Below are 25,491 nucleotides of genomic sequence, written 5' to 3'. Positions count from 1 at the left end.
GAAAAACATCCCAACAGCATGATGCTGCCACCACCATGCTTCACTGTAGGGATGGTGCCAGGTTTCCTCCAGACGTGACGCTTGACATTCAGGCCAAAGAGTTCAATCTTGGTTTCATCAGACCAGAGAATCTTGTTTCCCATGGTCTGAGAGTCCTTTAGGTGCCTTTTGGCAAACTTCAAGCGGGCTGTCATGTGCCTTTTACTGAGGAGTGGTTTCCATCCAGCCTCTCTACCATAAAGGCCTGATTGGTGGAGTGCTGTGGAGATGGTTGTCCTTCTGGAAGGTTCTCCCATCTCCACAGAGGAACTCTGGAGCTCTGTCAGAGTGACCATCAGGTTCTTGGTCACCTCCCTAACCAAAGTCCTTCTCCCCCGATTGCTCAGTTTGGCCAGGCGGCCAGCTCTAGGAAGAGTCTTGGTGGTTCCAAGCTTCTTCCATTTAAGAATGATGGAGGCCACTGTGTTCTTGGAGACCTTTAATGCTGCAGAATTTTTTTTGTACCCTTCCCCAGATCTGTGCCTCGACACAATCCTGTCTCGGAGCTCTACGGACAATTCCTTCGACCTCATGGCTTGGTTTTTGCTCTGACATGCACTGTCAACTGTGGGACCTTATATAGACAGGTGTGTGCCTTTCCATATCATGTCCAATCAATTGAATTTATCACAGGTGGACTCGAATCAAGTTGTAGAAACATCTCAAAGATGATCAATGGAAACAGGATGCACCAGAGCTCAATTTCGAGTCTCATAGCAAAGGGTCTGAATACTTATGTAAATAAGGTATTTGTGTTTTGTATTTTTAATAAATTAGTAAAACTTTCTACAAACCTGTTTTCGCTTTGTCATTATTGGGTATTGTGTGTAGATTGATGAGGAACATTTAAAAAAAATACATTTTAGAATAAGGCTGTAACGTAACAAAATGTGGAAAAAGTCAAGGGGTCTGAATACTTTCCGAATGCATTGTAGCCCCAAAATGTTTTGGTTTTCAAGATATGTAATTTTGATCCCCGTATAATGTACACTGCTCAAAAAAATAAAGGGAACACTTAAACAACACAATGTAACTCCAAGTCAATCACACTTCTGTGAAATCAAACTGTCCACTTAGGAAGCAACACTGATTGACAAGAAATGTCACATGCTGTTGTGCAAATGGAATAGACAACAGGTGGAAATTATAGGCAATTAGCAAGACACCCCCAATAAAGGACTGGTTTTGCAGGTGGTGACCACAGACCACTTCTCAGTTCCTATGCTTCCTGGCTGATGTTTTGGTCACTTTTGAATGCTGGCGGTGCTTTCACTCTAGTGGTAGCATGAGACGGAGTCTACAACCCACACAAGTGGCTCAGGTAGTGCAGCTCATCCAGGATGGCACATCAATGCGAGCTGTGGCAAGAAGGTTTGCTGTGTCTGTCAGCGTAGTTTCAAGAGCATGGAGGCGCTACCAGGAGACAAGCCAGTACATCAGGAGACGTGGAGGAGGCCGTAGGAGGGCAACAACCCAGCAGCAGGACTGCTACCTCCGCCTTTGTGCAAGGAGGAGCAGGAGGAGCACTGCCAGAGCACTGCAAAATGACCTCCAGCAGGCCACAAATGTGCATGTGTCTGCTCAAACGGTCAGAAACAGACTCCATGAGGGTGGTATGAGGGCCCGACGTCCACAGGTGGGGGTTGTGCTTACAGCCCAACACCGTGCAGGACGTTTGGCATTTGCCAGAGAACACCAAGATTGGCAAATTCGCCACTGGCGCCCTGTGCTCTTCGCAGATGAAAGCAGGTTCACACTGAGCACGTGACAGACGTGACAGTCTGCTGCCTGCAACATCCTCCAGCATGACCGGTTTGGCGAAAAAATTATTTAATACGATTATTTCATTCATTCAGATCTAGGATGTGTTATTTTAGTGTTCCATTTATGTTTTTGAGCAGTGTATTTTGCATCATATGATGCTGTGTTTTTATGCTGCGTTTTGCAAAATGCATCATAGGAGGATGATTTTTGTATTTTGAAAGTTACATATCTTGAAAACTTAATTGCTGACAAGCAAAACATTTTGGGATATATCATCAATGGACTAATAAAAAACATACCAAAATATCGTTTTTGGGTGACATTTTCCTTTAAACTACTCATATTATAGTAGGTATATCAGGTCCAATACTATTTGTTTTTCTGTGATTGCTGAACTTTTAATGGAGAATGCACTCATTATTTTTATGGTTACATTTATTTTATTTTTGTAACCTTTATTTTAATATTGTATTAAACGTGCTGTAGATTATTATTTTGTGTCATTTGAATTAAATTGACTTTTTTGGCAACAGCAGAGAGGAGTTTATTGCTTTATATTAGCATCTGTGAGATGATTCACTGATTACTAGAGACTATATAGCGTTTACCATGATCGTAACTTTTATTCTGAAGGCGAATATAAACCGGATCTAATGTTTTTTAAGCGACTTCCTGCAATATGAGAAAAATCTACTAGGGGGAAGAAGAAAAACACGTCCTGGTAAACAGATATTTCAGCCAAATGAATAAATGATTGCTTGGGTTAAGTTTAGGACATCCCTGTGATTGAACATAATGGATTATTGGAATTTGACGGAGCCGGTGGTGAATACGGGTACGTTTATAGTTCTCGCAGGGAACTGATTGGAAGCTTCCACCAGATAGAAGCAGAGCAGGCATGGGTGCCAGCTAGCAAGCCAACTTTCCAATCGTAGCCCTCTAGCTAGCTACTTATGATGTAACTATGTATGGAATCAATGTTTATTTCCGTTTATGATCGCTTTTATGTTATCTGCATTCAGACATAATCTACTTAAAATGCAATGCGTAGTTAGCTATAGCAAGTTGTATCAATGTTATAATCTAGTCATAGCCTAGCTATTTGTGTGCTGATGTTTGGCCCGGTCAGTGCAGCTGCTTACTGCCTGCGATATGTTCATTCATAGGGTTATCTTTTCCTCTACCTGCCCTGCGCCTGTTCATCCCACCGCTGCGGCTGTTTTCTGCAGCGATGTGGCAAGTGGCCCAAAGAGGGGATATAATGGACTATGGGAAGCTGGAAGAGTTTGTGACATTTGTTACAGAGACGGTTCCAGAGCTGCTCAGTTTCAGACAGAGAACCCAGCTCATTTTGGGCTTACGAGCAAAGGTGAGAGAGAGAGAGGTGATGATTATTTGCAGTAACTTTGACTCAGAACCTGATGTCATAGCGGCTAAGGACCAGGAATGAAGAACACTACATCTATATATCCAGATCCCTTTGTCCTGTGACTTGAAAAGAACATGGTTTATTTAGTAATGAGTTGTAAGGAATGATATTTTTGTCATGAAACAACAGGGAAGGGAATATTTGAAGAGAAAGGTTAGGCGAAGTTGTTTACCCATCAGTGTTCTTGTAGGAATAATCTATGGGCGTTTTCCACAGTTGGTTTTGGAGTTGTGCCGCACGGAGAAGACAGCAGAACTTCAGAGCCATCTAGACAGGATCCACGCTGTAAGATCACGTCCGGGGGATGCAGACGTGAGTCTTAAGATATTCCTCAATCCTCTGTAACGATGTTCTCTCACTCAAGATCTTGTCAGAATTACAGTACATTTATTCAAGTGGTTATTTCCCCAGTCTTGTTGCGCAGAAGTGGACGCCTCTGAATCAAATTTCTTTGCATTGGTACAAACTCTTATCCAAAACCCAGTTGAGAGGGAACATTTCTTCCAGGTCAGTATTATGGTTTTGTTGGCTCAGTTAAACACCAAAGTTTGAACATTTGTATGGTCTGTCAACATTGGTATAACAAAACAGATGAAACCAGTAGTATCTAGGCTACATTTTCTCTCCTATTTGCAAAGTAGCCAGCCAAATAATTTATCCCCCTTTCTTTTCCATGTCTCCCATTAGGACGTGTTTCCTGTAGAGTATGGCCCCAAGTATGAGTCTGCACTGCAAGGATTAATGTGGGCGTTTCTCTCCAGGCTTGAGCAGCTCCTCCCAGTACCAGACCTCAAACAGGTGCTCATGCAGAACCTCATCATTAGACCACCCCTGGGACCGCCGTTATCATTCATGTGTACCATAAGCGTGAGCTTGTGAATAAAGTAGGCTTATTTGAATGTTTACATCAGCACGAACATGTGCATAAAGAATGTGTGCATCTTTCTTTCATGTCATAATGTCCACGATGAATTTACATGCTGACACATCTCATGTGGAACACTGCAGCACTCTTCACAAAACGTTACATTGGTTACTCAGTATATGTATTAGAATTGATGAGCCATCTTGGAGCATGTTATTTAAGATAATGGGCATTTAGAATGTTTTATTTAGGAACAACTGGACAGGTTGATGCATGTTATATGAATGTGTGTTCCCCATCCCATAGACAGTGACTTGGCTTAATGCTGCACCCTCTGTCTTGGAAGAGTGTGTCAACTCTGTAGCTCAACCTCTGCAGTTGAAGACTTTACTGCAACATCATAGACAACTAGGGTATTTGGACACCAATGGTAAGCCACTTTTTATTTTTATCCAGAATTAGTAAAGGAGGTATGCAAATTGTTACTTTGAATGATTCAAGGAAATGCTTTTAGGATTGTAACATTCCCCTTTATTAATATCATCCCAGATATTTATATTTAAAAAAAACTGTAATTGTCTCCTTCCACCTCTCAATCAGCAACTTCTTCCTCCTCTGTTGGCGACTGCATCTTCTCCTCTCTGTCCCTCACTCCGGTAGTAGTGACGGCCACTAGAAAGACAGAAACAGAGATCCAATCAGAGTTGATAGATGGCTGTATGGACCCAGCCATATATGGTGAAGAGATGGAAACAGAGTCTGTAGTAGTGACAGAGTATGCAGAAGTGGAGCTGGGGACCAGTATGTACACCAGTGAGGAAAGGGAGCTTAGTATAGAGAAGACTTGGTCACAGCACCAAAGAGACCGTCAGGCTGAATTGTATGGGGAAGAGAGGGAGATGGTAGCCATGCCAAGCGAGCAAGACCATCAAGAGGGGGAAGTGGAGGTTATTTGTGAGGAAGTGGGGCATCTTAACGGAGACGCTGAGCTTGTTTCAGAGGAAACCAGTGCCATGAACACAGAGGTAGACGTTTTCTGCGCAGAGGTGGGGGATGTGTGTGTGGATCTGGAGTCAATGAATAGAGAGGTGGAAATTATTTATGAGGAGGTGGAGCATGTTGAAAATGTCAATCCTGAACATCAGGAGTTAGTTGGGCCTATATGTGCAGAGAATACAATTGACAGACCGTCCACCCACAAAGAAAACCTAAATGAAGAGAAGGGGGTCACAGAGGAGGGGATTGAGAAGGATGAGCAGGAGAGAAATGAAGCTGGTTATGTCCCCCAAACTGACACGGACCAAGGACGTTCTGAATGTACACCACAAGAAGTAATGAACCAGCCTGAACTGGTCACATCCTGTCTGCACCAAAAACCCACATTAGGGTTCCAGAGACTGGACTTCAGTGGCTTACCACTCCCAATGTCCTCACCCTCTCAACCAATGAGAAGAAACACAAGGCAGCGGATGAAGAATGTGGGATCAAAAGGATCCAATGGAGGGCAGCTCAAGGCATTGGAGGAGGAGGCTAATGGGACCTGGGCCGGCCCGTTACACCTGCCTCCAGAGCCAAGGTAAGAATGTGGGGTGGGAGGGGACTTAAGGTTTTAAAGCAATTTCACCATTTACTTTAAAGGACCACAACGGAAATAAGTCATTGACTTCATTGTGTTATCCCTGCCTAGTTTTTAAAATCTCTGTACTTTTTTAATTTTATTTATTTTTTACTTACAAATAAAATAAATCAATAAAGTGCAGTGTCATTGGACATCAATTGTGCTTTATCGCTATCGTTAGGGAAGACTCTGAAGACCTCAGCGCCACTTCTGACAGCTCCCCAATGAATGGAAATACAGGTTTGCAATGTTATATCAACACAAGTTTTCTATGGCACTTGGTATCAACAATGTAAGTGTAGGCACTCTTGGATATCGTTAGAATTTTCTGAATGTTGAATCGTTTTAAATGACTAGATTTGGCAATGTTGAATATGGTCCAGATGCCTGACTCAGAATATGTTGGATTATAATTATTGATAATATTTTCTAAATATCCTCTCTCTGTTCCCCTGCAGGTGGGACGGTGGAGGCTCCCTCTCTTGTCTTCGCCTGCTCTCAGTGCTCTTTTACCCACGCCGACAAGGTGACCCTCCGGCAGCACCTTAAAGAGCTTCACCCAGAGGAGTACAGAAGGCTGCTGGCTGCTGGAGGAAATGAAACAAAAATACCTCCAGGGTCTTCCAACAGCACCCCTCTGAACCCATGTCTCTCAGACATTCCCCACACACTGGGGAAGTCTGGCAAACATACACCATGCTCCAAAACATGCTCTGTGTGTGGAAAGACCTTCTCTCGAGCGACGGATATGAGGAGACACCAGAGATCCCACACTGGGGAGCGGCCTTATGAGTGCACTCAATGTGGGAAAACTTTCCAGTACTCCTTCGACTTGAAAAGACACCAGCGAAAGGGCCAAGGGTCAAGGCCGTTCCAGTGCTGTGCGTGTGGGGAGGGCTTCGATCGGGAGGAAGATCTAAAGATGCACTGCAGAGTGAATCATTCAGCAGAGTCCCCAATCTCTGATGATGACGTTGGGATCAAGTTAAACCTCCCAGCAGGCCTTGAGAGTGACCAGTGTCCCAGCGAAGAAGGTCAACACAAATGTCCAGAATGTGACATGTCTTTCAGTCAGATGTCCCAAATGAAGCGACACCAGCTGATTCACTCCGACGGTGACCCGCTCCGGTGCAACCAGTGTTTGAAGAAATGCCCAAACTCTGATGCCCTCACAAGACACATGCAAATTCACGATGGAGCTCGACCATTCCAGTGCTCTATGTGCAAAATTAACTTCACGCAGCTAGTTTGTCTTAGGCAACACTACTTGAATACTCATAAGGAAGATGGTTCATTTCTGTGTTCCCATTGTCCTAAAAGTTTCTCAAGGCTATCGAACTTGATCAAACACCAGAGAACTCATACAGGTGAGCGGCCCTACCAGTGCTCTCACTGTCCAAAGAGATTCACACAACTACAGATCTTGACTAGACATGAGAGAATTCACACAGGAGAGAGACCATTTCTTTGCCCTGATTGTGGAAAAAGTTTTCTGTCCTCTGGTGAATTGTCAAAACACCTTCAGTGTCACTCAGAGGAGAGACCCTTCCCTTGTCTCGAGTGTGGAAAGACTTTCAAGGCCAATCGGTTTTTAAAGAAACACTTACAGACTCATACAGGGGATCGTCCTTTCCCCTGCTCCCAGTGTGGGAAGAGATTTTCCAAGTCGACTGATCTGACCAGGCATAATCGCATACATACAGGGGAGAGGCCACATGCGTGCTCTCAGTGCGGTAAAAGTTTCTTAACTTACTCCGAAGTGGTGAAACATCAGCGGTACCACACTGGAGAACGACCATTCAAATGTGCGCAGTGTGGGAAAAGTTTTACCCAGTCCTGCTATCTTACAGTACATCAGCGGATACACACAGGAGAGAAGCCCTACTCTTGCAGCGTGTGTGGTAATCGCTATAACAGCACCACTCCACTGAAGAGACACATGCTCAGCCACACGGGAGAGAAGCCATACGTGTGTACTGAATGTGGGAAGGCTTACAACAGATTGCATCTTCTGCGGACACACCAGCGAACTCATGCAGCAGTTGAGGCTGTTTGTTGAGGATATTGTTGTGTCATTTGCTATTCATATGTTGTAGTGTCTTTGGATCATTTGTTGTTGTTTTTTGGAAATGAAAGTAAAACAGGACCTTTGTATTAGAGGCCTGTAACAAGAGTTGAGCCTGATACTGTGAATTGTTAATTCTGTCCCGCTGTGCTTAGTACATACGACCTCAATTAAAACAAAACATTGGAATTTGATTATGTATTTTTGAGTTGTGCTTTTTGCTGTCAGGAATCATACATCAAAGGGCATATTATTTTATTTAGATTACTTACCTTGTTTTGACATTAAAAAGAGTGAAGTATTGTGCACCTTCCTTTGTAGAATGAAGAGGACAGTTGCTACCTGCACACATGACATTAGGGCTGGTTGTTGAGGAGAGGAGAGTGTCAGGCTTCTACTGCACTTTCAAAGCTGAGGGGAAATATGTATTCTCAAATGTAGGTTTGAGTGTTGTCTTTATGGCTGATATACATAATATTAATCAATCTCCTATCTCGGTCAATAGACAATACAGTATTTCCTTTTCTAAGGGACCCCTTTTGGCTCATCAGCACCCCCAGAGGCAACACTTCTGTATGTTTAACGGAGTATTCCTTATTAAAAGAGAAGAGAAAAGGTAATAAAAGTAGCGTTGCTTATTTTTGTCTTGCAGTAGGCTACAATATTTTTCAAAAGAAAGTCAACTAAAATCTAACACATCAGAGCCATGTTAGTATGAACGTAGGCAGGCAGCTTGGAGGGCCACTTCTATTCTATGACTTTTATTTTGGAAAAAGTACAGCGGAATGAAAATTATTAGTCTTTAGCCTTGGGTACCGGAAGTTTTGGGGAAGTAGATCGATGTTACTTCGCTCGTTAGGGAGCAGTCAAATAATTTGGTTTTCACATTATTCTGCGCTTTTACACAACTACATTTATAGCCATGGATACATGTGGACTATCTAAAGATATCAATGGTTTGTAAGAAAATAAGTTGTTATAGCTACCTTGCTAGCTAATATCTGCAGAACTAATATCAAAAGCCCCATGGAAAAATGGGATAGCTAGCTATCAGTTGATGGCCGGCTAAAGTCGGTTGTTGTGACTGCATTGTTAAGCTAAGTGTGCTTGTAATCGTATCTAACTAGCTATCAATTTAAAATAAAGACAATGTGAATAGTACAAAGTTATTGCTTAATGCAAATTAATCCTGACAAAGGCGAATATCTGATGCTACTCTTCTATTCAATGGAGCCCCATCCTGTAATGACTGGATGAGAAATGCATGCCCGCCATCATTAGCTGACAGACATAATAATGTACTACCACTGTGTATATTTCGAACAGTGTTTTCCGACTTCTGATTGAATGTTTGTCGATTTGTACATCTACATTTCAGATCCAGTTCTCAGTCTCTCTTCTCTGCACCTCCTGGTTCCACCCTTGCGGCTCCTGTCTGCTGCCATGTGGCAGGTGGCTCAGCAAAGAGATGTGAGGCACTATGAGAAGCTGGAGGAGTTTGTGACTCTGGTGACAGAGGCCATTCCAGAGCTGCTGAGCCACAGACATAGAGCCCAGCTCATTCTGGGTCTGAGAGCACGGGTGAGAGACCAGCCAGGGGGCATAGGGTTATTCAGTTGGGTGGAGAGCCCTGAAAGGCGCAAATGAAATATAATAATATAATAATAATATGCCATTTAGCAGACACTTTTATCCAAAGCAACTTACAGTCATGCGTGCATACATTTTTACGTATGGGTGGTCCCGGGGATCGAACTCACTACCTTGGCGTTACAAGCGCCGTGCTCTACCAGCTGAGCTACAGAGGACCAATATATTGAACAGAAGAGATATAATTTCCTATGATGATGATGATGAGTAGAGAATTGGGTCTGTTCTATACATTATGTAACTGTCTGCGATCCTATGAATCGTTCTCCCCACCTGAGTTGATTGAAAGATAACAATGACTGTTTTTCCAGCTAAAGGTTTGTACCACAGTTAATACTTGTTTCTACTGGGTGTGATTCAGCTGGTTCTGGAGCTGTGCCGAGGCCCTGCTGACCCTCATACCATCCAACCTTACCTGGACAGAATGCCCACTGTTACTCCAGGGTGCACAGGAGTAAGTGGGCTACAGTCCTTTTAGAACAGAACTTGGCTGTTTTCCAAGTGGATTTGAGTGCACACAGCCACAATGTGATGAGATGATTGTATTTGTTTACTGTCTTGCAGTACAGAGATGCAGAAGTGGAAGCATCTGAATCCAATTTTGTGATGCTTGTCCAATCCCTGCTAAAGGACCCAGTCGAGAGGGAGTGCTTCTTTCAGGTAATTTTACGCTCGGTACACCAAGGTTTCGCTGAAAACAGTGTCTCACGCCCGGCAAAAGTTACTCGTCCAAGCCTTCAAGAAAAAAAAGTACTTGAAGTTACAATCCATCGCCTTGCCTTCATTGAAATAATCTTACTCCAACAGGAAGTGTTCCCGGAACAATATGGCCAACATTATGACGCAGCGGTGCAGACGTTAACATGGGAGTTCCTCTCCAGACTGGAACAACTGTTTCCAGTACCAGACCTCAAGCAGGTATTGAGCATTATGGCATATATAGCTTTTGGCAAATTAGCCTTTCTGATATAGGATGTAGCATAACTCTAGCACAGGTTAGGAATAGTACATTTTGGGAAGACGACCACAATTCTTTAGGCTACATTGATTGAACATAAAATGCATTTCTAAAATGCATTCCCTTTCAGACTGCGACATGGCTCAGCGCTGCCCCTTCAGTCCTGGAGGAGTGTGTGCAGTCTACCCCAGAGAATCTGAACCTCATTCTCCAGCACCATAAGAGTTTTGGACATTTAAAAGTATCTTGTAAGTCTCCTGTAATGATTACCACATCATGATGCAACGTTTTGTAGCACAGTACGGTTTCCAACTCACAGGTCTTTTTATGACAAAGTTCTTGTTTTCTCTCGTTCAGCTGCTCTCTCCTCCTCCATGGGCGACAGCATCCTCTCCTCTCTGTCCACCCCTAAAATGGTGGTCGTCACTGAGCCGACCACTTTTGTCATCCGGTCAGAGTCATCACATAACTCTGCAGACGTGCTGGGCCCCATGTCTTTAGAGGACACTGATGCTGTAGTAGTAACTGTTTACACTGAAGTGGAGGTTGGAACAGAGGTTGAAGAAGAGATTGTAGAGACAATGAACGAGGAATACGTACCGTCGAACACCTCTCCACTGCGGGAGGACGTGGTTGAACTTAAAGCTGAGGATATGAAACTGGAGATGACCGCCGTTGAACAATTTGACTACGTAGGGGAGGAGATGAGTGCAGCTGAGGAAGAGATGGACACAGCGAGTGTTCCGGTGGAGCAAGCAGATGAAGCCGTTAATATCAGTGAAGACATTGGAACTGCGACAGAGACAGTAGCAGTCAAAAAGGATGTCCAAGATGATCAGGACGGCCAATCGAAGAGTGTGAATGTATGTGTGAACCAGGAAGGGAAGGACATGTCCCATGGGGTCACCTTTCAAACCCAACAACCTGCGTCGTCAAATGTGAGGCGGTCTACACGGCTGCAGTCGAAGACACCAAGAAATTGGCGGAGGAAAGGGAACACAGAGAACAAGTATGAGTGATGATTAGAGATTAGGAGTGCTGTCATTTAACAAAGAATCAGCCATTTTGTCATCAAATTAGTGATATTTTTGTATTGTTTTCTAATCACAGGAACAATGGTGAGGCCTCAAGCGTGGATTACGTCATCTTACCCAGGGGAAGAGAAGCCGGTAATAATGAGCTCTCCAACTATTCTGACATTGATGTCATCAGGGAAATGGTTTATACAGTGAGGGAAAAAAGTATTTGATCCCCTGCTGATTTTGTACGTTTGCCCACTGACAAAGAAATGATCAGTCTATAATTTTAATGGTAGGTTTATTTGAACAGTGAGAGACAGAATAACAACAACAAAAAATCCAGAACAACGCATGTAAAAAATTTTTATAAATTGATTTTAATTTTAATGAGGGAAATAAGTATTTGACCCCCTCTCAATCAGAAAGATTTCTGGCTCCCAGGTGTCTTTTATACAGGTAACGAGCTGAGATTAGGAGCACACTCTTAAAGGGAGTGCTCCTAATCTCAGCTTGTTACCTGTATAAAATACACCTGTCCACAGAAGCATTCAATCAATCAGATTCCAAACTCTCCACCATGGCCAAGACCAAAGAGCTCTCCAAGGATGTCAGGGACAAGATTGTAGACCTACACAAGGCTGGAATGGGCTACAAGACCATCGCTAAGCAGCTTGGTGAGAAGGTGACAACAGTTGGTGCGATTATTTGCAAATGGAAGAAACAAAAAAGAACTGTCAATCTCCCTCGGCCTGGGGCTCCATGCAAGATCTCACCTCGTGGAGTTGCAATGATCATGAAAATGGTGAGGAATCAGCCCAGAACTACACGGGAGGATCTTGTCAATAATCTCAAGGCAGCTGGGACCATAGTCACCAAGAAAACAATTGGTAACACACTACGCCGTGAAGGACTGAAATCCTGCAGCGCCCGCAAGGTCCCCCTGCTCAAGAAAGCACATATACAGGCCCGTCTGAAGTTTGCCAATGAACATCTGAATGATTCAGAGGAGAACTGGGTGAAGGTGTTGTGGTCAGATGAGAGCAAAATCGAGCTCTTTGGCATCAACTCAACTCGCCGTGTTTGGAGGAGGAGGAATGCTGCCTATGAACCCAAGAACACCATCCCCACCGTCAAACATGGAGGTGGAAACATTATGCTTTGGGGGTGTTTTTCTGCTAAGGGGACGGGACAACTTCACCGCATCAAAGGGACGATGGATGGGGCCATGTACCGTCAAATCTTGGGTGAGAACCTCCTTCCCTCAGCCAGGGCATTGAAAATGGGTCGTGGATGGGTATTCCAGCATGACAATGACCCAAAACACACGGCCAAGGCAACAAAGGAGTGGCTCAAGAAGAAGCACATTAAGGTCCTGGAGTGGCCTAGCCAGTCTCCAGACCTTAATCCCATAGAAAATCTGTGGAGGGAGCTGAAGGTTCGAGTTGCCAAACGTCAGCCTCAACCTTAATGACTTGGAGAAGATCTGCAAAGAGGAGTGGGACAAAATCCCTCCTGAGATGTGTGCAAACCTGGTGGCCAACTACAAGAAACGTCTGACCTCTGTGATTGCCAACAAGGGTTTTGCCACCAAGTACTAAGTCATGTTTTGCAGAGGGGTCAAATACTTATTTCCCTCATTAAAATACAAATCAATTCATAACAATTTTTACATGTGTTTTTCTGGATTTTGTTGTTGTTATTCTGTCTCTCACTGTTCAAATAAACCTACCATTAAAATTATCGACTGATCATGTCTTTCTAAGTGGGCAAACGTACAAAATCAGCAGGGGATCAAATACTTTTTTCCCTCACTGTACATATTTACAGTAGGAAAAACTGAGGGACCAAAATTTGCTAAAGACATTAATAGTTTGTAAGAGATGTATTGTATATCTACAGGTCTCTCATTCTGTGGTCTCTCAACAACTTATTTTTCAAAAGCCATACCTTATATTTCATTCCCAAGACATGCAAATAAAACATGCCTTGTCTGACTTCTGTCTCCAGGTGAATCTGACAAGGTGACCCTCTTTACCTGCCCCAAGTGTGCCTACCACAGTCTGGAGGAAACGAGCCTTCACCTCCACATGCAAAGCATTCACACAGAGGAGTACAACAAGCTCAATGCGTCTGGGAAAAACAGAGCAGAGGTTTCACCATGTCCTGACAACACTGGCCAGATATTCACATCAATCAAACCTCTCCTTTCTTCAAACCCCTTAATAACCGAAAACTCTGAGAATCAAACAGATAATGCTGGGACTCGCACCAAAGCAAAAGGCTACCATAAGTCCCACACATGCGCCACCTGCGGTAGGATCTTCACTCGCTCGTCAGATGTGAGGAGACACCAGCTCACCCACACGGGTGAGAGACCCTTCCACTGCTCTCAATGCGACAGGACCTTCCAGCACTCGTGGGACCTGACCAAGCATGAGAAGAAACATGGTGGGACATCCATCTCTTTCCCCTGCCAGCAGTGCGGGAGCTCCTTTGCCAACCTCCGCTCTCTGACAGCCCACCACAGAAGTTCCCACCTGGGCGAGAGCGACCTGCCCCACCTCTGCTCCATCTGTGGCAAGAGCTTCCCCTCCTCCTCAGAGCTGCTGGAGCACAGGAAGAGCCACGGGACCAGCCTACAGTACATCTGTCAGCAGTGTGGTGAAAGCTTCCACTCCCTGCTGGCTCGCTCCCAACACCGGCAGACCCACCTGGTAAAGCGGCAGTTCAAGTGCCCCCACTGCGACAAGAGCTATACACGCAAAGCTGATGTGAAGAGGCACATGTTCACCCACAGCGGCGAGCGACCGCACCAGTGCAACCAGTGTGGGAGGTGCTTTTCCTTCCTCTTCCTGCTCAAGAAACACCAAATAGTTCACACAGGCGAGAGACCTTTCCAGTGCTCCCACTGTCCCAAGAGGTTCACATTGATATCCATCCTGAGCCGACATGAGAGGATGCACACCGGGGAGAGACCCTTCCTCTGCTCTGTGTGTGGGAAGAGCTTTCTGTCCCAGGGGGAGCTGTCCAAGCACCACCGCTCCCACACTGATGAGAGACCGTACGCTTGCAATCAGTGTGACAAGAGGTTTAAGAGTAAAAAATCCCAACAGGAACATATCATATCCCACACCGGCGTGCGCCCTTACCTCTGCTCTTATTGTGGGAAAGGATTCACCAAACCATACGCCCTGACCAGGCACCATCTCATACACACAGGGGAAAGACCCTTTTCCTGCACCCACTGTGGGAAGACATTTCTCACCCCCGCAGAGGTACAACTACACATGCGCATTCACACAGGGGAACGCCCTTACCCCTGCCCTGATTGTCAGCTGAAGTTTAGGAGTTCCTCAGACTTGGCACGACACAAACGCTTTCATACAGGGGTGCAGACATTTGTCTGTAACCAGTGTATGAAAAACTTTCCCACCTCGTCCAAACTGAAGAAACACATGGAGAACCACTCAGGGACAGAGGCTGTCCAGAGATCAGACTTTGGAGAAAATTCCAACCAAGCGTGAATTAAGTGCAGTAGCACATTGCCAAAAATGGCAGACACTATTAAAGCAAATTTACCTTCACAGCAATTATATGCTACAATGTCTCTGTAAAGGATGATCTTTCAACACCATTAGATCTCTAAAACTATAAGATATATTTTCAGTCTGGCTCATGGCCATTGAAATATAGCTGTCAATTATAATGTTGTGTCTGATCAAAGTGAGTTGCAACTCAATCATGTCCTTGACTTATTTTATTGTAAAACTATTCATGCTCAGCATCTTGAATGCAACAGTTTTAAACAGTAAAATCAGTGCTATGATCATCCAATTAGTAGTCAATCATTTGCTGGTCTATTGGAAGCCCTGGTAAATTAAAATGTTTGTCAATAACTTTTGAAGAATGTCAGAGTAAAATGTTCTGTTACGTTATTGAACCAGCCTTAGGTGGATGCCAACTTGTCTCCTTGTCTTGACAGTTCCCAGCACAATAAATGTATTTTGTTCAACTTTGTAGCCCTCTCGCTCTCGGACACACATACCAGTAATTAAAATGGGGGAGGGGGGAGGAAGACATGTTAGGCCCATGTAGTGAAAACAATTGCTTTAGGCATAAGATATGTTGGACGCGGATTTAATAATTCCTTGGTGATGAACTATCTGCTGCATTTCCGATGACAGGACCCGTTGTGACGCGCAGTAATCACTTCCGGATTGCTTGCTTGTCTTTCGTGGCTACAAGCATGTTACTAACTCGTTTACAATTAAATTAGTAAAACATTCGTAGACAAAGCAAACTTATTGTACACAACATTATTTGCTACAATGTGTCGCGTTCAGGAAGAAACCGACGCATTAAATCCCGTCGTCTAACGGAATCCTCTTTTGCAACAACGGTCAGGATTTGGCCCACGCGACAAAATGGACTCGGAATTTTCGCCAGCGGACAATGCAGGTAGGCTATTTCTAATAAATGACCATGCAAACATGCCAGCCGCTGAATATACTATTTTTGCTACTTGAGTTATTTAGGGCTATGTTCACAGCTTGTTTGCAGTCAAAAAGTCCACAGAACGGAGACTAGCAGTATTTGTATATTTTGCCAACATTTATGAACATTTGCTCCACTGAATATGCCCCAGTACCCATACTTTAGAAGGTTAAGCTACATTCAATTACACAATACTGTTGTGAAACGTTATTTAACAATTTAAGATAATGCACTAGCTATGTTGCAGATTGATTTCAAAATCGTTTTCAATATTCTTTTGAAATACTATTTTCAAGCCAATGAAGGTACTCTACATGACCAAAAGTATGTGGACACCTGCTTGTAGAACGTCTCATTACAGAATCATGGGCATTAATATGGAGTTGGTCCCCCTTTGCTGCTATAACAGACTCCACTCTTCTGTTAAGGCTTTCCACTAGATGTTGGAAAATTGCTGCAGGGACTTGCTTCCATTCAGCCACAAGAGCATTAGTGAGGTCGTGCACTGATGTTGGGCGATTAGGCCTGGCTCACAGTCGGCATTCCAATTCATCCCAAAGGTGTTCAATGGGGTTAAGGTCAGGGCTCTGTGCAGGCCAGTCAAGTTCTTCCACACCGATCTCGACAAACCATTTCTGCATGGATCTCGTTTTGTGCACGGGGGCATTGTCATGCTGAAACAGGAAAGGGCCTTCCCCAAACTGTTGCCACAAAATTGGAAGCACAGAATCGTCTTGAATGTCATTGTTTGCTGTAGTGTTAAGATTTCCCTTTACTGGAACTAAGGGGCCTAACCCGAACCATGAAAAACAGCCCCAGACCATTATTCCTCCTTCACCAAACTTTACAGTTGGCTTTATGCATTGGGGCAGCTAGAGTTCTCCTGGCATCCGCCAAACCCAGATTCGTCCATTGGACTGGCAGATGGTGAAGCTTCATTCATCACTCCAGAGAACGTGTTTCCACTGCTCCAGAGTCCAATGGCGGCAAGCTTTACACCACTCCAGCCGACGCTTGGCATTGCGCATGGTGACCTTAGATGAACAGTTATTGTGCTGACGTTGCTTCCAGAGGCAGTCTGGAACTCGGTAGTGAGTGTTGCAACAGAGGACTAATGATTTTTACGCGCTTCAGAACTCGGCGGTCCCTTTCTGTGAGCTTGTGTGGCCTACCACTCCTAAACGTTTCCACTTCACAATAAGAGCACTTACAGTTGACTGGGGCAGCTCTAGCAGGGCAAAACTTGACTTGTTGTAAAGGTGGCATCCTATGACCGTGCCAGGTTGAAAGTCACTGAGCTCATCAGAAAGGCCATTCTACTGCCAATGTTTGTCTATAGAGATTGCATGGCTGTGTGCTCGATTTACACCTGTCAGCAACGGGTGTGGCTGAAATAGCCGAATCCACTCATTTCAAGGGGTGTCCAAATACTTTTGTATATACAGTGCATGTGTTTGACGTTCTGGCTAACTTGCACCCTTATTATTCATTTTTCCATGCTGTTTTAGGTCTCCCTCTCCTCTCCCTCCGCCTCTTGGTTCCACCCCTTCAGCTTATGTCAGCATCCATATGGCAGGTGGTGCAACAGCGAGATGCCATGAATTATGCAATGCTGGCAGAGTTTGTCTCCCTGGTGACTGAGATGGTCCCTGAGCTGCTGATCTATAGGCAGAGGGCCCAACTTATTTTGGGATTGCGCGCAAGGGTGAGTGTTACAACCCTAATGAGTGAGCGTAAAGGCATAGATCGAGGCCTGATGTATTCGGATCCCTTTTAGAATCCAAGCATGGAAGATTTAGTCTGGTCTTTAACGTGAAGGCACAATAATTTCGAAACAGTCCCATTACAAGTCAGAATGTTGAATAAACTTCATTTGGACATACTTTACCTGTTGTCTGCTCATTTCAGAGGTAATCGGAGACAAAATATCCACAGGGAAGTGTTATTAGCCCGACTTTCAGTGCTCTGGTCTGTATATGTTTCCAATACTGATGCAATTCGCATGCGACGTAAACTCTTGCACAATATGTAAACAATGGACAAGCGTTACGGAACCACAGACCAAACGTTGACAATTTTAAATTTGCAGTAAGTTGCAAGCACTTCCAGCTGATTGCGAGGCGACATGCTTCGGTCGAAAACATTAGGTTACGTTCATCTATCGTTTACATATTGTGCATCACGTGCAATGCGTCAGGAGATAGAAAATACAAACCGTAGACATTTGAGCTCCATTTCCTACCGCCAAAAGGACCAACAGCACGGACAACCGGTAAAGGAAGTGTAAATATAATTTTATTCAACATTCTGGCTTGTAGAGACTATTGCATCTTTTTTTTTAGGGCGACATTTTTCAGACTGGGTAACTATGGTAACAGTCTGACGTATTATAACTATATATAACTAAATGAATAACGGTGCATGGGGGGGGTGTTATTGCAGCACATTCTGGAGTTGTGTCGCGGTGAGCATCCAGTAGAACCTCAGGTCATCTTAACCCACCTGTACATGATTCAACCACTTACCCCCTACAGTAATGATGTAAGTTGATCTTCAATGAATACCTTCTTCCAGGAAGAGTAAACTGGAAGAACTGTGGAGTTAAATGCACTGCTACAGATAAACTATATGTTGGACAAACGTGTCCTTATTTGATGTATCCTACAGGTAAGTGACACAGAGGTGGAGTCGTCAGAGACTCATTTTCTGGAGCTGGTCCAGACCCTGCTTAAAGACCCTGATGAGAGAGAGCATTTTTTCACGGTGAGACTGCACAGAACACCTCCTCTTGTATTGGATTTACAGATCAATGAAATAGTGTTTTGCATTGCATTTACCTGTCAATGAAATAAAGTGGAGGGGTTTTGTTCCTCATCTGTGTCCCTCAGGAGATATTCCCAGTGGAGTATGGACAACAATATGACATCGGGCTGCAGACTCTACTGTGGGAGTTCCTGTCCAGATTGGTCCAGCTGTTACCAACTCCTGACCTTGCACAGGTGAGGGAAAGAATACCTTCTATTCACACTGTGGTGGAAACACCTACTGTTTAATAATAATACTCATCGCGCAATACCAGGTTAATTAAACTGTGTAGGGAACCATGCGAAGTGTAATATTCAGTAGATGCATATCTATTATTTTATCTATCCCCCAGACAATGGCATGGCTCGGTACTGCCCCCTCAGTCTTGGATGATTGTGCCCATGTTGTATCTCATCCAGCGGATCTGAAGCGTCTGCTCCAGCACCATAAACGTCGTGGACATTTGGAGCAACATGGTGGGTGACACGTAGCAAATGTATGCATCATATTTTAAAACACAAGAAACTGCACATGGCATTCATCCAAATGGATTGACTTTAATTGTAGCATCCTCTCGTTGAACAGTACCCCTCTGTGCCATGGGCGACTGCATCCTGTCCTCTCTCTCCATCCCTCCCCACAGTAGAACGGTGATCAGCACTGAGCAGACCACCTGTGACAACCAGTCAGAACCCTCGCAGGAGTTTGTGGAAGACACTAGCCCAGTGCTTTCGGTGGATGACCTCCAGGTGGAAATTGTAACTCTGACCGGTTACGCAGAGGTTGAATTGGGTTTGTGTCAGGAGGAGGTGGAGGAGGAGGAGGAGGTGGTGAGGGATGGGAACGATGATGAAGGGCAGACCATGGAGGACAAGGAAGAAGAAACGTCCGCTGAAGAGGAGAGGGTGATGGAGGACCATGTAGAGGGGGGCTTGGAGAGCGACTCGCATCTAGACGAAGCCGAGGATGACCCAGCATCCTCCCAACACCAAACATCCTCTGGGCCCCACATCTGCTCAGTCTGTGAGAAGAGCTTCAAGTTTGCCTCTGCACTAATAGCCCATCAGGTCATCCATACAGGAGAGCGCCCATATGTGTGCCATCTGTGTGGCCGGTGTTTCTCCTTCAGGCAGTCTCTGGACAGGCACAAACAGACGCATAAGGACGGGCGCGTTTACGACTGCTTGATCTGTGGGGAGACCTTTCAGTCCTTGTCAGCCCGCACAGAGCACAAGAAGAGTCATATGGAGCAAGGCGCTTACCAGTGCTCACAGTGCCACAGGAAGTTCAACTGGGAGTCGGCCATGGTGAGACACCTGAAGACTCATACAGAGGGCTCTGGGGTCAAAACCCAGGAATTTACAAAAAGCCTAAAGTCGGAGAAAGAGGATATAGGGATTGAAGAGATTGTAAGAGAGGTGGCTGTTGAAACCCCTGAGGATGGAGGGAAATCCCCTCACAATCAACAGGAAGGAGATGGTCAGTCTAGTCAATCCACTTCATCTGAGCCTGCTATGTTGGTGCCTGGACTTCTGGACAAGGTCGTAACACTTGTCAAGGTCCGTACCAGTGGTAGGAAAACGAGACCGACCTTGAAGGTGCAGATGGTGAACCTGCAGAAGCTCAAGGGAAAGGTTGCCACCCCAAAGAGGAGGACGGGTGGAAGCTTGATGAACCCCCAGGGTTTCACACCATTGCATTTTAAGAGGTAAAGTAGATGGATGCAGACAGTTTAAGGTTAAATAACAAGTTTTGTATTTTAAGTGAAAAATAAGATGTAAGTTAACTGTCATCACATGGTATTAATGCTCTAGGAGGGCAATTCCATGGTAACAGAGTGACACTGAGACATTGATTTTTCACTTTAAAATGTATGTCAAACAAAAACCAAAGTTTAGTAACAGAATGACGGCACGAACAGCACAAACCGTGATTCTATTACCAAACTTTGGTTTTTGTTTGACATACATTTTGAAGTGAAAAATCAAAGTCTCAGTGTCACTCTGCACTGTTCTTCAAGTAAATGTATTTTTGTGCAGAGTTGGTTTGTTTAACTTTGCAATCATTGTTTTTTGTTTGACATTTTAAAGTGAAAAATCTGAGTCTCTGTGTCACTCTGTTACCATGGAATTGCCCTCTACCTTCTTGTTTATCTTCAACAGTGAGGAACACTCCTATGGCTCACCAGTGGTCTCAATAAAGGAAGGAGATACAGGTGCATGTATTACCTTATTAGTTTTGCACAAGTGTGTAATTGTTTGGTCTGTTGAGGGGTTACCCACATGTATTATTTTATTGGTACATACATTGCTTAAATAATAGTTTGTATCCTGCCCTAACTGAATCCATCAGGTTTTCACTTCTACTTTGTTGCTCCTTCAGGATGGTGTGCGTTCTCATGTCCCGAGTGCTCATTCGTCCACTCAGATGAGGCGTCCGTCCAGCAGCACATTGAGACGGACCACTCGGGGGAAGGGCAGGAAGACTCTCAGTCCGCTCCGCACCAAACAGGCCAAGCTGGACACTATGATTGCCCAGACTGTAACAGCAGCTACAAGTTTCAGTCCTTACTGAAATACCATCGGCGCGTCCACACTGGCGAGCGCCCATACGTGTGCCCTGAGTGCGGACGGCGCTTCTCCTTCAAGCAGTCACTGGAGAGGCACAAACAGACACACAAGGATGGGTGTAAGCATGACTGTCTGATCTGTGGGCAGAACTTCAAGTCCTTGTCAGCATACACAGAGCACAGGAAGAACCACATGGAGAACGGTGTGTATCGGTGTTCTGAATGCGACAGGAGGTTCTCCTGGAAGTCTGCACTAGTGAGACACCTCCGGACTCACACGGCGAACGCCACCGAGGCTGAGCTGTCTTACAAATGCACCAGGTGTGACTTGGGATTCAGCAGTAGTACATACCTTAACAGGCACCTGCTCACACACCAAGAGGAGAGGTTGCACGTCTGCAGCTGTGGCAAGACCTTTGCCTACAAGGCTGCTCTGACCGCGCACCAGCGCACCCACCTGAAAGAGAGGCCACACCAGTGCAAGCAGTGTGGGAAGGGTTTCCTCTACAAGGGAGGGCTGTTGAGTCACATGAAGATCCACTCAGAAGAAATGCCTTTCATGTGCTCATTCTGTGGGAAGAGCTTCAAGAGGGAGAGGAACATGAACAAACACGAGCGCTGCCACACCAGGGAGAACGTGTTCAGCTGCTCCCAGTGCGATAAGACCTTTGTGTACAAGGCCACACTGACCAGGCACGAGCTAACCCACTCGGGGGAGAGACCGTTCCTGTGCGCCGACTGTGGCAAAGGGTTCTTCTCCCACGCGGAGCTTCTGAAGCATGAGCGCTTCCACACGGGCCACAAGCCTTTCCAGTGCTCTCACTGTGGGAAGCAATTCACCCAGTCCTGCTACCTGACCATTCACCTGCGCTACCACACAGGGGTACGGCCTTACTCCTGCACCCATTGTGACAAGAGCTTTCTCAGCGCCAACCGTCTAAAGAGACACCTGAGAACCCACACAGGAGAGAAACCCTACCTGTGTTCAGAGTGTGGGAAAGGGTTCAAACAGTCATATCACCTCAAGATGCACCAGCAGACTCATGCCACTAAGATTTGCTGAGGCATGATTGTGTCTCTGTCCAGACTTAAGTCAAATGATTTGGTAGAATGTAATGGTGAGTCAGCTATCCACTGTGTAGGCAACCACGAGTGTTAAAATATACAGTGGGGAAAAAAAGTATTTAGTCAGCCACCAATTGTGCAAGTTCTCCCACTTAAAAAGATGAGAGAGGCCTGTAATTTTCATCATAGGTACACGTCAACTATGACAGACAAATTGAGGAAAAAAAATCCAGAAAATCACATTGTAGGATTTTTAATGAATTTATTTGCAAATTATGGTGGAAAATAAGTATTTGGTCACCTACAAACAAGCAAGATTTCTGGCTCTCACAGACCTGTAACTTCTTCTTTCAGAGGCTCCTCTGTCCTCCACTCGTTACCTGTATTAATGGCACCTGTTTGAACTTGTTATCAGTATAAAATACACCTGTCCACAACCTCAAACAGTCACACTCCAAACTTCACAATGGCCAAGACCAAAGAGCTGTCAAAGGACACCAAAAACAAAATTGTAGACCTGCACCAGGCTGGGAAGACTGAATCTGCAATAGGTAAGCAGCTTGGTTTGAAGAAATCAACTGTGGGAGCAATTATTAGGAAATGGAAGACATACAAGACCACTGATAATCTCCCTCGATCTGGGGGCTCCACGCAAGATCTCACCCCGTGGGTCAAAATGATCACAAGTCCCAGAACCACACGGGGGGGACCTAGTGAATGACCTGCAGAGAGCTGGGACCAATGTAACAAAGCCAATCATCAGTAACACACTACGCCGCCAGGGACTCAAATCCTGCAGTGCGAGACGTGTCCCCCTGCTTAAGCCAGTACATGTCCAGGCCCGTCTGAAGTGCATTTGGATGATCCAGAAGAGGATTGGGAGAATGTCATATGGTCAGATGAAACCAAAATATAACTTTTTTGGTAAAAACTCAACTCGTCATGTTTGGAGGACAAAGAATGCTGAGTTGCATCCAAAGAACACCATACCTACTGTGAAGCATGGGGTTGGAAACATCATGCTTTGGGGCTGTTTTTCTGCAAAGGGACCAGGACGACTGATCCGTGTAAAGGAAAGAATGAATGGGGCCATGTATCGTGAGATTTTGAGTGAAACCCTCCTTCCATCAGCAAGGGCATTGAAGATGAAACGTGGCTGGGTCTTTCAGCATGACAATGATCCCAAACACACCGCCCGGGCAACGAAGGAGTGGCTTCGTAAGAAGCATTTCAAGGTCCTGGAGTGGCCTAGCCAGTCTCCAGATCTCAACCCCATAGAAAATCTTTGGAGGGAGTTGAATGTCTGTGTTGCCCAGCGACAGCCCCAAAACATCACTGCTCTAGAGGAGATCTGCATGGAGGAATGGGCCAAAATACCAGCAACAGTGTGTGAAAACCTTGTGAAGACTTACAGAAAACGTTTGACCTGTGTCATTGCCAACAAAGGGTATATAACAAAGTATTGAGAAACTTTTGTTATTGACCAAATACTTATTTTCCACCATCATATGCCAATAAATTCATTAAAAATCCTACAATGTGATTTTCTGGATTTTTTTTCCTCATTTTGTCTGTCATAGTTGACGTGTACCTATGATGAAAATTACAGGCCTCTCTCATCTTTTTAAGTGGGAGAACTTGCACAATTGGTGGCTGACTAAATACTTTTTTTCCCCACTGTATATACTGAACAAAAATATAAACGCTACAATTTCAACGATTTTAGTTACTACAGCTCATGTAAGGAAAACAGTCAATTGAAATAAATTCATTAGGCTGTAATCTATAGATTTTACATGAATGGGCAGGGGCGCAGCCATGGGTGGGCTTGGGAGGACATAGGCTCACCCACTTGGGGGCCAGGCCCAACTACTGGGGAGCCAGGCCCAGCCAGTCAGAAAGAGTTTTCCCTCACAAAAAGGCTTAATTACTGACAGAAATACTCCTGTTTCATCAGCCGTCTGGGTCGCTGGTCTCAGACGATCTCGCAGGTGAAGAAGCCGGATGTGGAGGTCCTGGGCTGGTGTGGTTACACATGGTTTGTGGTTGTGAGGCCGATTGGATGTACTGCCAAATTCTCTAAAACGACATTGGCTTATGGTAGAGAAATGAACATTAAATTCTCTGCCAACAGCTCTGGTTGACATTCCTGCAGTCAGCATGCCAATTGCACACTCCCTCAACTTGAGACATCTGTGGCATTGTGTTGTGTGACAAAACTGCACATTTTAGAGTGGCCTTTATTGTCCCCAGCACTAGGTGCACCTGTGTAATGATCATGCTGTTTAATCAGCTTCTTGATATGCCATACCTGTCAGGTGGATGGATTATCTTGGCAAAGGAGAAATGCTCACTAACAGATGTAAACAAATTTGTGCACAAAATTTAGAGAAATAAGCTTTTTGTGAGTATGAAACAATTCTGGGATCTTTTATTTCAGCTCTTGAAACATGGGACCAACACTTTGCAGTTTTGTTCAGTAGGTTAGTGATCATAATTCCTAATCTAAGGATTCATGAAATGCATTTGAATTCTTTACAGCTTCCTCAGCTGAAATGATCATAGAAATACTGTCATTGTTACTCATCTCAAAGCACATTTAAAAAACATTTTTAGTCATTTAGCAGATGCTCTTATCCAGAGCGACTTAACAGTTAGTGAGTGCATACATTTTCATTCTGCCCCCCGTGGGAATTGAACCCACAACCCTGGCGTTGCAAGCGCCATGCTCTACCAACTGAGCTACAGCACATACAGTGAGGGAAAAAAGTATTTGATCCCCTGCTGATTTTGTACGTTTGCCCACTGACAAAGAAATTATCTGTCTATAATTTCAATGGTAGGCTTATTTGAACAGTGAGAGAATAACAAAAAAATCCAGAAAAACGCATGTCAAAAATGTTATAAATTGATTTGCATTTTAATGAGGGAAATAAGTATTTGACCCCCTCTCAATCAGAAAGATTTCTGGCTCCCAGGTGTCTTTTATACAGGTAACGAGCTGAGATTAGGAGCACACTCTTAAAGGGAGTGCTCCTAATCTCAGTTTGTTACCTGTATAAAAGACACCTGTCCACAGAAGCAATCAATCAATAAGATTCCAAACTCTCCACCATGGCCAAGACCAAAAAGCTCTCCAATGATGTCAGGG

The 25,491-nt window shown here is 44.7% G+C and overlaps 3 protein-coding genes across 6 annotated transcripts; all 3 read left to right on the top strand.

Moving 5' to 3' along the window:
- Window positions 1–2,471: 2,471 nt before the first annotated feature.
- LOC121550351 (zinc finger protein 16) lies at window positions 2,472–7,974 on the top strand. Of its 2 annotated transcripts, none has more exons than XM_041862585.2 (9): window positions 2,472–2,638; window positions 2,970–3,172; window positions 3,449–3,544; window positions 3,644–3,739; window positions 3,920–4,030; window positions 4,404–4,527; window positions 4,698–5,673; window positions 5,897–5,955; window positions 6,174–7,974. In XM_041862585.2, exons 1-9 carry the CDS (start codon window positions 2,599–2,601, stop codon window positions 7,772–7,774), a joined length of 3,306 nt encoding a protein of 1,101 aa, XP_041718519.2. In that variant the 5' UTR covers window positions 2,472–2,598; the 3' UTR covers window positions 7,775–7,974. The 2 variants fall into 2 exon arrangements, with proteins under 2 accessions (XP_041718519.2, XP_041718511.2); XM_041862577.2 differs by having other exon boundaries at window positions 3,629–3,739.
- Window positions 7,975–8,631: 657 nt separating this feature from the next.
- Window positions 8,632–15,419, top strand: LOC121550377 (zinc finger protein 271-like). Of its 2 annotated transcripts, none has more exons than XM_041862614.1 (9): window positions 8,632–8,736; window positions 9,159–9,361; window positions 9,792–9,884; window positions 9,995–10,090; window positions 10,238–10,348; window positions 10,519–10,636; window positions 10,746–11,397; window positions 11,499–11,506; window positions 13,415–15,419. In XM_041862614.1, the coding sequence occupies exons 1-9, from the start codon at window positions 8,703–8,705 to the stop codon at window positions 14,929–14,931; spliced, it is 2,832 nt and encodes a 943-aa protein (XP_041718548.1). In that variant the 5' UTR covers window positions 8,632–8,702; the 3' UTR covers window positions 14,932–15,419. The 2 variants fall into 2 exon arrangements, with proteins under 2 accessions (XP_041718548.1, XP_041718540.1); XM_041862606.1 differs by having other exon boundaries at window positions 11,499–11,557.
- Window positions 15,420–15,501: 82 nt separating this feature from the next.
- On the top strand, window positions 15,502–24,332 carry LOC121550364 (zinc finger protein 11-like). Of its 2 annotated transcripts, XR_005996948.1 has the most exons (10): window positions 15,502–15,865; window positions 17,410–17,606; window positions 18,344–18,442; window positions 18,569–18,664; window positions 18,790–18,900; window positions 19,059–19,182; window positions 19,292–20,414; window positions 20,869–20,921; window positions 21,089–22,393; window positions 24,298–24,332. XR_005996948.1 is itself a non-coding variant. In XM_041862595.1 (9 exons), exons 1-9 carry the CDS (start codon window positions 15,832–15,834, stop codon window positions 22,336–22,338), a joined length of 3,087 nt encoding a protein of 1,028 aa, XP_041718529.1. In that variant the 5' UTR covers window positions 15,502–15,831; the 3' UTR covers window positions 22,339–22,493. The 2 variants fall into 2 exon arrangements, 1 of the variants encoding a protein (XP_041718529.1); XM_041862595.1 differs by lacking the exon at window positions 24,298–24,332 and having other exon boundaries at window positions 21,089–22,493.
- Window positions 24,333–25,491: the final 1,159 nt, after the last annotated feature.

Source organism: Coregonus clupeaformis, unplaced genomic scaffold (genome assembly GCF_020615455.1).
Source record: "Coregonus clupeaformis isolate EN_2021a unplaced genomic scaffold, ASM2061545v1 scaf0658, whole genome shotgun sequence".
Classification (NCBI taxonomy): Eukaryota; Metazoa; Chordata; class Actinopteri; order Salmoniformes; family Salmonidae; genus Coregonus; species Coregonus clupeaformis.
The sequence above is the reverse complement of the archived record's forward strand: the minus strand, read 5'-3'. Positions and strand labels throughout refer to the sequence as shown.

What these genes read in the sequence shown, in the direction of transcription:
- LOC121550377 (XM_041862606.1), top strand. Translation starts at nt 8,703, where the DNA reads ATGGATACATGTGGACTATCTAAAGATATCAATG. An exon ending in AGAGGGAGTGCTTCTTTCAG is followed by an intron (nt 10,091 to 10,237) that starts GTAATTTTACGC and finishes TTACTCCAACAG; the next exon opens with GAAGTGTTCCCGGAACAATA. An exon ending in CAGTACCAGACCTCAAGCAG is followed by an intron (nt 10,349 to 10,518) that starts GTATTGAGCATT and finishes ATTCCCTTTCAG; the next exon opens with ACTGCGACATGGCTCAGCGC.
- LOC121550364 (XM_041862595.1), top strand. Translation starts at nt 15,832, where the DNA reads ATGGACTCGGAATTTTCGCCAGCGGACAATGCAG. An exon ending in TTCGCCAGCGGACAATGCAG is followed by an intron (nt 15,866 to 17,409) that starts GTAGGCTATTTC and finishes ATGCTGTTTTAG; the next exon opens with GTCTCCCTCTCCTCTCCCTC. An exon ending in CAACTCCTGACCTTGCACAG is followed by an intron (nt 18,901 to 19,058) that starts GTGAGGGAAAGA and finishes TCTATCCCCCAG; the next exon opens with ACAATGGCATGGCTCGGTAC.
- LOC121550351 (XM_041862577.2), top strand. Translation starts at nt 2,599, where the DNA reads ATGGATTATTGGAATTTGACGGAGCCGGTGGTGAATACGG. An exon ending in CACCTGCCTCCAGAGCCAAG is followed by an intron (nt 5,674 to 5,896) that starts GTAAGAATGTGG and finishes CGCTATCGTTAG; the next exon opens with GGAAGACTCTGAAGACCTCA. An exon ending in CCCAATGAATGGAAATACAG is followed by an intron (nt 5,956 to 6,173) that starts GTTTGCAATGTT and finishes GTTCCCCTGCAG; the next exon opens with GTGGGACGGTGGAGGCTCCC.